The sequence below is a fragment of the Poeciliopsis prolifica genome, unplaced genomic scaffold, assembly GCF_027474105.1.
Source record: "Poeciliopsis prolifica strain line A6 unplaced genomic scaffold, Auburn_PproV2 SCAFFOLD002, whole genome shotgun sequence".
NCBI lineage: Eukaryota > Metazoa > Chordata > Actinopteri > Cyprinodontiformes > Poeciliidae > Poeciliopsis > Poeciliopsis prolifica.
In genome coordinates, this window is record NW_026562377.1 from 6,948,069 (window position 1) to 6,962,278 (window position 14,210).

At 43.0% G+C, this 14,210-nt stretch overlaps 1 protein-coding gene across 1 annotated transcript in view; it reads left to right on the forward strand.

The window, feature by feature from the left end:
• Positions 1 to 14,210, forward strand: part of LOC129351057 (E3 ubiquitin-protein ligase rnf213-alpha-like) — a 63,665-nt gene that overhangs the window by 17,216 nt on the left and 32,239 nt on the right. Inside the window, exons 21-22 of the mRNA XM_055019834.1 lie at positions 268 to 457; positions 13,978 to 14,151. Of these exons, the coding sequence (XP_054875809.1) occupies positions 268 to 457; positions 13,978 to 14,151 (364 nt within the window). The remainder of the gene's footprint in view (positions 1 to 267; positions 458 to 13,977; positions 14,152 to 14,210) is intronic.

Below are 14,210 nucleotides of genomic sequence, written 5' to 3' on the forward strand. Positions count from 1 at the left end.
ATGACAGTGAGTTGCAGGTTGTGGTTAGTGGAATAAATGGTCTCCCACAACTTTTGAGCCCGCAACTACCACAGCATGGCTGTTGAAAAATAATCAAGCACTCATTGTGTGTTCTTGACATCTCACCAGTCTGGTTTCTTTATTGAATGTTTTAAGAATACAATTGATTTACCTCTCACTGGAAATTTTAGAGCCCTTTCTAAAATTATTGTAACCTTATTGTTACACTTTATTAATGTAATTTTTTTGCTTTGTTTTTTTTTTCAGGATAAATCTAATGTATCTATGAAGCAATTGTTGGAAACGCACAATATCTCAAAGCTTGGAAAACTGATGTCTGCTGTGGTGCTCAAGTCATTGCCAGTAGATTCTAATGGAGAACATGCTGAAGATGAAGACTTGACAATCCAGTACCTTTTGGACTGGCACATGGCAAAAACTGTCTTCCAAATGGCAGGTACTTGGAGAATATATATATATATATATATATATATATATATATATATATATATATATATATATATATATATATATTTATAAAAGTGTTGGTGTGTTTGCTGATTTCCGGATTATAAGTCACTCCAGAGTATAAGTTGCACCAGCCATTATAAAGCATTATAAAGAAGAAAAATACATATATAAGTCGCACCGGAGTATAAGTCACATTTTTGACAAAAATTTATTTGGTAAAATCCAACACCAAGAACAGACATGTCATCTTGAAAGGCAATAAAAATAGAATAGAGGCAACAACAGGCTGAATAATTGTACGATACGCTAACATTACATGACACATGAACAACAAACTGAGACCGTGCCTGGTATGTTAACATAACATATTAAGAGTTATTTAGATAACTATAGCGTAAATAACATGCTAGCAAGTTTACCAAACCATCCGTGTCACTCCAAATTACTAAACGCAATGAAATCTTCATCTTCGGTGTCGCTTGTAAACAACTTTGTTAACTCTGAACGTAGAATAACACAGGCCTAGAGCGCCCTCTTGCGGTTTAGTGTGAAAACAACACATGATATGATATAACGATGTGTTAATTTTCACACATTAGTCACTCCAGAGTATAAGTCGCACCTCCGGCCAAACTGAAAAACTGCGACTTATAGTCCGGAAAATACGGTACATACTTTCTTCTTTCCAATTGATTAGCGATAGGTGGCTAATCAATTGCGATTGTTGCCAATCACAAAACCTGATCATCTGTCGCTCATATTTCACTATCCACAGTGAAATTCTTCATATTATGCCAGGGCACAGCAATAAATAAACTGCGTTACCTGTGTAGCGCTTTCTGGTATCTAGGCTAGATTTAGCGCTCTGGGTTCTAATTATTTAATGTTACACCCCAAGAAACGGGTTTCACTACATTTCCCATGAAACACCAGGTACTGTTTTGTCATTCAACTTAGTTTAACTGCCTATGTCTGACCCATAAATGATGAGACTTTATTCAGGTAAAGTATTTATTTACCAAACTTCAGAACAAAAATAAAGTAAACCACATGTGAAAATATACCCTCACACTGAATATGTCACCAGCAGACCTTATGTCTGGCAAAGGAATATAATTCAAACAACCTTTTGGTGGTTGTTAACCATCAAATAACTAAAAATATCAAAACAAATAACAACCACCTGGTTTATAAATAGGGACTTTCCCTTCCTTTTAAATGTTCGCGTAGTCCCAAACTACCTTATGTTGAACAGTCCCGAACACATTAGAGTCCTTTAGTTTGAACACCAAAAACATAAAACAATTGACAGTCTTTAATGAGTGGGCCCACAAAAATAAAACAAATTAAAGCTGCAAGCAGCCTCGAACGGCCCTCGCAGCCAAGCGCCGCTCCGGCCTATTGCCACCGCGGGTACTAGCAACCGTCGCCTCACGCCAGCCACCACAGAAGCTCTCACGCAGTTTTCAGCTCCTCCGCCCGCACCACGGAAGCTGTTGCTCAGTTTCCATCAACGCTGACCACGTGCTAACACAGAAGTTGTTGCGCAGTTTCCGCGCCCGTCCACCAGGCGGTACGCACTGATGCGTTCGGAGGCGCTCCTTGACGATTCAAAAAATGTGGTGCAGATTCATTGGTTTAGCGAGGAAATATAGCTGGCGGATTAATGTAGGACGCGCAGTGGAGTCAAAATATATTTCAATGCTGTTCTTCTCTTTAGAGGTCAACAAAGGTCATACGTATCCAATTTGGCGTCAGTCGGATGATCCACTCTATTTCATTGTTGGAGTAATACTTACTCAGAGTGGCGAATTACTGAAATGGTTTGTAAGAAGTAAGAAAACGCTACATTTACTGCATGATTTAATTCAACAAAAAATTATCTGAGACATTTCTATCCTTTTAGAAATGTCATGGCAACGCTCTCACAAAGTTTTCACGCCCATCCGCCCGTGGATCTGTTTGTCATTGGTGGAGGAACACTGACACCTACTGAAATAGTGATATTGTTCTTCATCTTGTTTATCTGCTGTTTCATTTGTGGAGCAATACTGACCCCAAGTGGCGAATTATTGAAATGGTTTATAAACGCCCAAAAATGGGATGAAAATCTGAACTTCAATCTAAAATGGCCGACTTCCTCTGGGGTTTAGACCATGGCTCCAAGAGACTTTTTTGTAAGTCCTGACAAGGTACACACGTGTACAAAGTTTCGTAATTGTAGGTTAAAGCATGGCTTGGGGCTTATCATTTAAAATTTTCTAGGGGGCGCTATAGATAAATTAGGCCACACCCTACAAATATTGTGATGGATTCCTGTCGGGGAGTGGATGAAGATCCATCCTTGTGAGGTTGGAGCAGCTGCGCCCAAAAATGTGGAATTGAGAGCCAAACGTATGGCGATGGCGTTACAGGTCACTTCGCCACGCCGCCACGCCCAGCTGCTCCATCGAAGCTGGTCGGGGTTGGAATCCTCAACACACCAACATGTCTTCTGTGTCTGGGCACAGTTTCATGTTGATAAGGTCAAAGGGGTCAGATAGCGACCGTTCGGAGTAAAACATGACACTTCCTTTTCTCAGGGGGCGTGGCCTAACTGATCATCATTCCACCATAGGGTATTGTAGGACACCCGATGATCATCAATCCCAGAAACTTTGGTGCCTCTGTGAGTTTTTCTGTGTAGGAGATATAACAGTTTCTTTTTTTACATCGAGTAGGTGACCTTTGACCCCGGCTAACCCCCCTTCAGCATACTCAAAAACTCACCGTTTTGATAACTTTAGATGGGACATGTCTTATGAGCAGACTGACCGAGTTTGAAGCCGATCAATCGAAATCCCTAGGAGGAGTTCGATCAAATGCGGAGGCTGTAAATGGCAAAATGGGCTCAAAATCTGAACTTCAATCTAAAATGGCCGACTTCCTGTGGGGTTTAGACCATGGCTCCAAGAGACTTTTTTGTAAGTCCTGACAAGGTACACATGTGTAGAACGTTTTGTAATTGTAGGTTAAAGCATGGCTTGGGGCTGATCATTTAAAGTTTTCTAGGGGGCGCTATAGAGAAATTAGGCCACGCCCACCAAATATTGTGATGGATTCCTGTCGGGGAGTAGATGAAGATCCATCCTTGTGAGTTTGGAGCAGCTGGGACCGAAACAGTGGAATTGAGAGCCAAACGTATGGCGATGGCGTTTACAGGTCACTTCGCCACGCCGCCACGCCCACCTGCTCCATCGAAGCTGGTCGGGGTTGGAATCCTCAATACACCAACATGTCTTCTGTGTCTGGGCACAGTTTCATGTTGATGAGGTCAAAGGGGTCAGATAGTGAAAGTTCACAGTAAAACATTACACTTCCTGTTCTCAGGGGGCGTGGCCAAAGTGATGTCATCATTCGACCACAGGGTATTGTAGGACACCTGATGATGATCAATCATAGAAACTTTGGTGCCTCTGTGAGTTTCTGTGTAGGAGATATAGCAGTTTATTTTTTTACGGCGAGTAGGTGAACTTTGACCCCTGCTAACCCCCCTTCAGCATACTCAAAAACTCACCGTTTTGATAACTTTAGATGGGACATGCCTTATGAACAGACTGACCGAGTTTGAAGCCGATCAATCGAAATCCCTAGGAGGAGTTCGATCAAATACGGAGGCTGTAACGGCAAAAATGGCCTCAAAATTGGACCTTCAATCCAAAATGGCTGACTTCCTGTGATACTTGCACTATGACATTAATTGTAAATTTTGAGCGTCCTGGGGAGCTCTACAAGTGTACCAAATTTCATGTCTCTAGGATAAAGTAAGTGAATAGCAAAGGGTCCTTTGAAAATTTCTAGGTGGCGCTATTGAGCCATTTCTTGTGGGATTTTTGTGATGACCTTAAAAATCAAAATTTTTAAACAGGCTTAAGGCCTCCGCCAAGTTTGGTGAGTTTTCCAATATGATAAGGCCCCCAAAAAGCCCCCCAAAGAGGTGGGAAGAAAAATAATAATAATAAACAATAGGAAAACAATAGGCCTTCGCAGCGCTTAGCTGCTCGGGCCTAATTAAAGCCGGCAAAATAGTCTATAAACCCCCGTTGCAGGCCTGATACTGAAGACACTCACCCTTGGTCCTCAATTCACGGTGACGGGTGTACATAGTTCCTGACGGCTCATCTCACCAGACATCCGTCGGTTAATCCGCGCCTTTTGGGTAGAGGCGGAGGAAACTGCAGCCAACTCCAACACAGCAGGCCCGACGCAGGTGTAGTGGGTCTCGACAGCTCCAATGCAGACCTCCGCATCCAGCTCACTCGCTTCTTCCTCGATCCGTCAGCTGTCCCTTGGTGCTAGTCCACAGCCAAGTTGGGGCACTTTGTAGCCGGTATTCCACCGAAAACGGCTCACCAAAAGTTCCAGCTAACTCCACCGAGTACCCGCGTCGTCTCTCCCCCTTTTTTTGTTCTGCTCCCCTCTCCCGCGGTACTCTCTTTTTTTCCCGCCCCCCAGTCAATCAGAACTCAGGAAAAGTGCAATCACCCAATAGTAACTGACCTTAGGCAGAACAACAAAACACACAGCATTCTAGTGTGTCACACCTCGTGTTGAGCTGTACTTTACATACAAACTATACAATAATTGTTCGTTCTTAAAGTAACAGAACACAATATTTTAATACTTTTTACTTCAACTGTTTTTTCTTTTTAATGAACTCTTGCTCATTTCAAACTCCTACTAAAAGACTTTGACATTGTTATATCTTACTTTAAGATATTAAGTTTGTTATTTTTCAAAACAACAATATTTCTGGGAACCCAGGGGGTTACACCCTCCCCGTCCTAAATGTCTAGATGTCCCCATCAGACAATTTTCCATGTAGTAAAAGAGTTGACAAACTCTCCTAGCTGAGAACCCAACGGGTTACACCCTCCCCGTCCTAAATGTCTAGATGTCCCCATCAGACAGTCCTATATTTTGCAAACTCTCAAAGCTGCATCTTGCTGATCTGTGAACTGGGACATTGCAAGGCGGATGACAGACAATATTAGGATCTTCCTCAGCGTCTCTGGTTATGTATATCCTCATTCCTCTGTGCACAATGACCAATGGCTTGTCTGTGGGCTTTCCTGGCTCATCGTAGCTCAAACGGATGACAGGCTAGACGTTTAGTAGAAGGAATGCTGGTAGAGTCAACTTCATCATCAGACACACTAGATTTTGGGACGTCTCCCACCTCTAGCCCTGTGTCCGCCACAAGGTCCTCTGATGAAAGTATAACACCACTGGCGTCCTCTTCTACCGCTGCGTCGTGGTCAAGCAATCTCTCCTCATTGCAGGACAGACTTGGTCCACCAGGATCTCTTTCAGAGATGACCTCCAACTTGTCATTAGCAAGGGACAACAACTGAACAGGTGGAGGATGTGTTAACCAGGCATCATGGACAACCTCGTCGTAGTAATACTGAGGGGTGTCTTCATCATCTTCAGAATCTTCTTCTCTCACTTCCTCTGCTGAATGCTGTCTCAGTCTTTGCTTTAGCCACAGGAGTGGATCTGGTGGAAGGTCTCTGAGGCAGGCAGCTTTGTTCAGGGATGTCTGGAATCCTCACCAGAAACCCTATTGGTAGCAGATGATCTCGGTGAAGAGTCTTTACAACCTCGCCCACTCTCCGGTTTTACCCGATAAACAGGTAAGTTGGGAAGCTTTCCAACAACCACATAAGGTTGCAGATTCCACTTCTCCTTTAACTTATTTTTCCAGGGATTCCCAAGGCTCGAATGAGAACTCGATCCCCTTCCCGCAGGTTCTGGGCTCGTACCCTGCTGTCATAGCCTCGCTTGTTTTTCTTATGATTCTTATTGGAAGCCTCAGTTGCGAGCTGGAAAGCATGATGTAATTCTTTTCTCAGTTTGTTCACATATTGATGATGTGTTGTGCCTCCTTCTCCAGCTGGAGACAGACCAAAACACACATCCACAGGCAGACGAGCATCTCGGCCAAACATCAGGAAGTATGGTGAATATCCTGTTGCCTCATTGCGAGTACAGTTATAAGCATGAACCATAGAGGCTACATGCTGACTCCATTCTGTTTGTCCTTTGGATTGAGAGTGCTCAACATAGACAAGAGAGTACGATTAAAGCGCTCTGGCTGAGGATCCCCTTGGGGGTGATAGGGTGTAGTTCTCGATTTCTTTATCCCCAGCATGTTAAGGAGCTCTTTTATCAGTGAACTCTCGAAGTCACGACCTTGGTCAGAGTGGATTCGACATGGTAGGCCATAGTGCACAAAGAACTTTTCTAGCAGAACCTTAGCAACTGTAGTAGCTCTTTGGTTGCTGGTGGGTATGGCCTGAGCATACCGAGTAAAATGGTCGGTAATAATGAGGACATTAGCCACCCCACGAGAGTCTGGCTCAATCGACAGGAAGTCTATACAGACCAAGTCTAATGGGCCTCGACTTGTGATCTGGTGTAGGGGACTTGTTTTGCGAGGCAAGGTCTTGTGAGCCACGCATACCCCACAGGTCTTGACATACTGTTCAATGTCATGTGCCATTTTCGGCCAATAGAACCGATCCCGCACCAACTCGGTTGTTTTTTCAATACCGAGGTGCCCAAAGTCGTCATGCAACTGCTTTAATACTTGGAGCCGATATTTTGGTGGAAGCACCAATTGGAACACTTCCTTCCCTGTAGGCCTTAAAGTCCTCCTATACAACAGTCCATTCTTTATCTGCAACTTGTCCTTTTGTTGTTGTAGCAGAATGGCCTCCTGATGATCAGTCTGGAAGCTACAGGGCAATTTCCAGATTTTATTTCCTTTTTAATCTTTCCAATAGCTTCATCTGAGTCTTGTTCATTTTGTAGGTCTGTCATACGGAACTGTTGCACTGGGTTCTCACCAAGAGAGATGGGGTACACACACAGATCAGGAATGGCAGATGGAGATACACCCAGCTGATCCACACACCGCAAGTTTGCAGAGACACTTACAGTTTTGCATAGAGCTTTCACTCCAGATGGGGGTATCCACCCCTCCTCTTCAGAGTTTGCATTTCTGGAGAGCAGATCGGCATCAATATTCTCCCTGCCTGGTCTGTACTGTATGCCAAAATCATAGGTAGACAGTGCAGCCAGCCATCTATGACCGGTAGCACTAAGTTTGGCTGTAGTAAGGACATAGGTGAGTGGGTTGTTGTCAGTTCTCACAGTGAACTTGGCTCCATACAAGTAATCATGAAACTTATCAACAACAGCCCACTTGAGAGCGAGAACTCGAGTTGATGGACTGGATAATTTCTCAGAGTTTCTCGCTTTCTACTGGCAAAGGCTACAGGACGCAAGCCTTCTGGATGTTCCTGATTGAGTACAGCACCTAGCCCATCAAAGCTGGCATCTACATGTAATATGTAGGGCTTAGTTGGATCTGCAAAGGCCAGTACTGGCGCATTTGTAAGGCACTGTATGATCTTCTTAAAAGCAGTAGTGCAGGCCAAAGTCCACCTGTCTCCAAAAGGCTCAGATTTTTTAAGGTAGGCAGAGTTGGAGGTAACTGCTTTCTGTCCTTTTTTAACAGGAGGGTAGCCTTTGGTTAGGTCTGTCAGGGTCTCACAATGGATGAGTAGTTGGCAATGAACCTTCTGTAGTAGCCACAGAAACCCAAAAACGACTGAAGGCTCTTGAGGTCTGTTGGCTGCTCCCAGTTAAGAACTGCTTTGATTTTTTCTGGGTCAGTAGAAATTCCTGAAGCAGACACAATATGGCCGACATACTTGACCTGAGGTTGACAGAACTGACACTTATTGATAGATACCTTCAGACCATATTCTTGTAGTCGGTCCAAGACTTTGAGGAGACGTTCTTCATGTTCCTCTAGTGTACGGCCAAACACTATTAGGTCATCCAGGTATACTAAACATTGCAGGAGGTTCATGTCCCCAACCGCCTTTTCCATTAACCGTTGGAAGGTAGCAGGGGCTCCTGTAATGCCTTGGGGCATACGCTCAAACTGGAAGAACCCGAGGGGACAGATAAAGGCTGTTTTCTCCTTGTCTTGGTCAGCCATGCCAATCTGGTAATAGCCATTTCGTAGATCCAATACAGAAAACCAGCGGCTTCCTGTCATACAATCCAAGGCTTCATCAATCCTAGGAACGGTATATTGATCAGGGATTGTTCGTGCATTCAGGGTGCGGTAATCAATACACATCCTGATCGAGCCATTCTTTTTTCTTGCAACTACGATGGGTGAAGCATAAGGACTACGTGACTCCTTTATTATTCCTGCTGCCAGCAGTTTTTGTAAATGGCTTCGCACGTCATCGATATCCGCAGGGGCAAGACGCCTTGATCTTTCTCGAAAAGGTCGTGAATCACTGAGGCGGATGGTATGTTCGACTCCTTTGGCTAAACCAACATCCCATTCTTCAAGGGAGAACACTCGGGCTTTCTCTGATAGCTTACTAGCAAGCCTCTCCTTCCAGGCACTTGGGATTGGGGAGTCGCCAAAATCAAACAATCCAGGATCTATTGATTGACCTGACTCTTTGCCTTTGTGCAACTCAGTCACAACATTGGCTTTCTGAATACATGCCACAATGGTGCCTTTAGGGATGGCTTTGGTTTTTAATGACTCATTTTTTAACACCAGTGAGAAGTTGTTTACATTCATGTCAGATGGTAAGAGAACACATGGCGGCACCATTACTCCCATCTGGGAGAGAGGGCTGCTCAGGAGGCTCAACCACCAACACATCCTGCTCCCAGGACTCTTTTGTAATGACTTTACAGGCAGCCAGGGTTGAACCACCAGGGGGAATCTTAAGAGGTCCAGGACCCATCCATTTTATGTGTCCAACATTATCATTCAGTTGGCCGGAGGGGTGTTTCTGTTTAAAGGTCTTTGGTGTGCTGACGGCAACTCGCCATGACTGAGCCAATCCCTGGCAATCAGGGTCATCTGCAGTCTTGATGATGAAAACGACAGGCATTCGTTCCCATGATTACTGGAGCCTGATCTGGACCCTTAGGGTCGGGGCAGACCAGGGCTAACACTGTCGTGGGTTCCCTGTGAAAACCATCCTCCAAGAACTCAACATTCATAGCTATATAGCCCTTGTACGGATAGCAGGATTCACTGAGTCCCCAAAGGGCCAAGCTGGAAATGGGATGGAGAGGTAAGTGAGACAAATGGTCTGTGTACCAGCTTTCAAATATTATGGTAACACTAGAACCACTGTCCATCAGGGCATTGGTTGGTTGACCCTCAATGATTACTTTACTGATGGAGGCCTCTCCTACTAGTCCCTTAGGGATGTCTGTAGCATGTTGGGCATCTACTGCATTCCTTTTGACCGAGCAGTTAGTCCTTGAAGTCTCTTTTTCCTGTTTGTTTGTGTCATTATTTTTTCTTCTTAGAGAACGAATCAGTTTCTGAATGACTTTGCCCTTATCTTCGGGGGCTGTACAATGAGTAGACACATGTCCTCCTTCCCCACATCTATAACAGAAGAAATCCTCTTCGTCCTGGTTGACGTGAGTTGTTCTTTGACTACTAAAGCGAGGAGGAGCTTTAGTCACTTTATTAGCTTTGTTGTCTGGCCTCCATCTTGCACTTTTAGTCTGAGGAGGATTTGTGTGGGTCACAGTCATCATATTGAGGTGATGTTGCACATCCTCAACTTTTTTTCTTAGAGTTTGCACTTCATCATTTTCTCTGGGTTTCTTTTCATCTGTGTGGAATACTTTTTGAACTTTCGAAGTGGCTTTTAACTGACCAGTTGTGAGTTCAGACACTTGGGACTGCAGCATTTTGACTTTAGCCTGCAGCTCCTGAACTTCAGATTCTGACTTAATTTCATCTTCCACCCTCACCTGCCTGACCACTGGTCTAGCTGAGGGAGCAACAGTTTTCTTCCTCGCTGATTGTTGAAATTCTTCTTCTCTGATTTCATTCAACAGTGTCAGGAAAGGAGGAGGATTATGCTTTCTCTCTTTTAGCCGTAACTGTAGTAGCAGTATTTCAGACTCTGTGGCTCCACGAAGGAGCTGGTCCACACGAACACTATCTCTCAGATTGGGAGTTATCCCTCCTCGTTGAACAACTTTGGTTAACTTTTGCTCCACTCTCCGTAAAAAATCTGAGAGTCTTTCACCTTCACTTTGGCGTAAGGCTCTGAAGGAGAAGTAGAGATCCTCTGGACTCTCTGGTGATCCAACGCTCTTTCTAGAGCTTCAATATATTCCTCTGGGGATGCATCTGGATCATTAGCTCTCACGGCTTGTGCAATTCCAGAGCAGGGCCTCTCAAGCTTTCCACAATCCTTTTCCGTTTCTCTCGAATTGAACAGTCACTCTCATCCACCATTAACTGTGCTTGCTCCATCCATGTATCCAAACTCTCTTCTCCTGGAGGAGTGGGACTTATGCCAGAATATGCACGGAGACGCCTGAAGACATTACTTTCTTGAGCAGGCCTCATTGTCTTTGCTAGCAGATCACCAACTGCTCTTATGATTGACTCTGCGGAGTTTCCTGGCATAGGATCTGATGACAGCATTTCTGGTGTAGCTGCTTCTTCAGCGGAGGTGGAACTATCTTGTGAGAGAGGATCAGATTGTCTCTTTTCCGTGTTGACATTTTCTTCATCTGTCGGCCCATGCAATGTCCACAGTTCACCTCCTTCAATAGATGGCACATCCAGCGGTATAGTTTTTGTGTTTACTCTTTCACTACACTCACATAAAACCATCAATGACTGTAATTGAGGGTTAAACATTCGTCCTCTGACCCTAACTCGTCCTAGGGCTTTGATAGTCATCAAAGTTTCCTCAATGTGCTCAACTGTGGTCTGGATGGGCACCTGCTTCACTACAATTGCACGGGATGCATCTAAGCCCTCCCCTGTACACCAGTTTCTAACAATGACATTCTGTAGTTAATGATTAACTCACGTATTTCTGCTTTGGAAAGTCCTAATTAATTCTGACTTTTTCCCCGTTTGTTTATTCCAACTAATTGTTCAGCTTAACCAAGATAGCAATGTGGGTCAGACACTAACGTCAAAAACGGATTAACTAAATAAACCTTGGGGTCTAGCTTTCACTATGAGAATCTATCCCAGCGGTGCCTCCATTTATGTAGCGCTTTCTGGTATCTAGGCTAGATTTAGCGCTCTGGGTTCTAATTATTTAATGTTACACCCCAAGAAACGGGTTTCACTACATTTCCCATGAAACACCAGGTACTGTTTTGTCGTTCAACTTAGTTTTAACTGTCTATGTCTGACCCATAAATGATGAGACTTTATTCAGGTAAAGTATTTATTTACCAAACTTCAGAACAAAAATAAAGTAAACCACATGTGAAAATATACCCTCACACTGAATATGGTCACCAGCAGACCTTATGTCTGGCAAAGGGAATATAATTCAAACAACACCTTTTGGTGGTTGTTAACCATCAAATAACTAAAAATATCAAAACAAATAACAACCACCTGGTTTATAAATAGGGACTTTCCCTTCCTTTTAAATGTTCGCGTAGTCCCAAACTACCTTATGTTGAACAGTCCCGAACACATTAGAGTCCTTTAGTTTGAACACCAAAAACATAAAACAATTGACAGTCTTTAATGAGTGGGCCCACCAAAAATAAAACAAATTAAAGCCGGCAAAATAGTCTATAAACCCCCGTTGCAGGCCTGATACTGAAGACACTCACCCTTGGTCCTCAATTCACGGTGACGGGTGTACATAGTTCCTGACGGCTCATCTCACCAGACATCCGTCGGTTAATCCGCGCCTTTTGGGTAGAGGCGGAGGAAACTGCAGCCAACTCCAACACAGCAGGCCCGACGCAGGTGTAGTGGGTCTCGACAGCTCCAATGCAGACCTCCGCATCCAGCTCACCGCTCGCTTCTTCCTTGGTCCGTCAGCTGTCCCTTGGTGCTAGTCCACAGCCAAGTTGGGGCACTTTGGTAGCCGGTATTCCACCGAAACGGCTCACCAAAAGTTCCAGCTAACTCCACCGAGTACCCGCGTCGTCTCTCCCCCTTTTTTTGTTCTGCTCCCCTCTCCCGCGGTACTCTTTTTTTTGTCCCGCCCCCCAGTCAATCAGAACTCAGGAAAAGTGCAATCACCCAATAGTAACTGACCTTAGGCAGAACAACAAAACACACAGCATTCTAGTGTGTCACACCTCGTGTTGAGCTGTACTTTACATACAAACTATACAATAATTGTTCGTTCTTAAAGTAACAGAACACAATATTTTAATACTTTTTACTTCAACTGTTTTTTCTTTTTAATGAACTCTTGCTCATTTCAAACTCCTACTAAAAGACTTTGACATTGTTATATCTTACTTTAAGATATTAAGTTTGTTATTTTTCAAAACAACAATATTTCTGGGAACCCAGGGGGTTACACCTGGAACTTTTGCACTGTCTGTGAGCAATGTGGAGTCAGCGTCTTTTGGCAGAAAAAATGCCTTGGGGATGAAGCATATCAAAGGGCATCAACGCAACAAATTTAATGACATTTAATGAACAAGCGCTTGATGCAGTACGTTGAGTTTTTGAGGCACACCACATATAATAAAAAATAGACTCGGAGCAGTTGCCCACAATTGCCAATAGTCACTTGTATGAACATGACAATTAGAAGGCCAAAAAAATTAACCCCAAAAATAATTTAATTTCTCAGGCTACATGGGCACCCTTTCTCAGTGGTGGAAGTCAGTTCCGCCGACTGCTCTTTTTGTTGGACCACCGCTATGAGCTACTGAGATGTAATGTAATATTTCACAGACTTGGTGGTATCTCATCGAATGTTTCCTTAATGCTGCAGCGTGTTTTTTTGTTGTTGTTTTTTTCTTTTGATTATCATGACATCGTCATAAACATGACATAACACCTGTCATGAACATGACTAAGTCTTCATGAATATTGATGACTGCCGTCATAAAGTGTCATTTTGCAAATCATGACACTTTTAATACAAAGTTGACATTATTCAAAATGTCTTTGTTATTTCAACTTGTCATTAACCATGAAATCATAATCTGAAAAAGATTTGTTATAAAAGTATTACTGATTAAACTTTAAAAATTAGGTAGTTTTATGTTATTAAAGCTAAAGTTTAATCAGTGTGCTTTTACGAGTTTTTGTTTTTTATTTGTTCTATCCAGATTAAGTGAAAGACATTTCATTAAAATCCAATTTCAAAGAAATCGATACATACAATTTCCAGTTCTGACGTCAGCTTTTGCTGCTAATACTGGTTTCATAAGTTTATTGTCACATTTTCCAATAGAGAAATTGGAAACTAAACTAAATGTAAAATACGAGCATAGATAGGTTTGGGTGCTATTGCATTGATGTTAACTCTGGCAAAAGAATCACATCTGTTCAGAAGAAATGAATCATCTACTTTTAAGAATAAACTGCTATACTTTGTTTTTTGCTTTTCTTTTCTTTTTATTTAACCTTAACAGCAGTTGTTGTGTTATGTTTTTAAGGTGCAGAAAAAGAACTGATTAACAAACTGTCAGAAGAAGCACAAATTAAGATGAATTTGGGAGCTTCTGTGTTTAAATCTGTCTCCGAAAAGTTTTTCAATGGGCAGATCAAAATGAAAACATTGCACCAAATTCTCCAGAGAGAAGAAAACTTTCTTGGTTTGCTGAGAATAAGTGAGTATGTTCTCTGTTTCTCTTTCCTTTGTTCTTCCAACTATTCTGTTTTCTTAAAT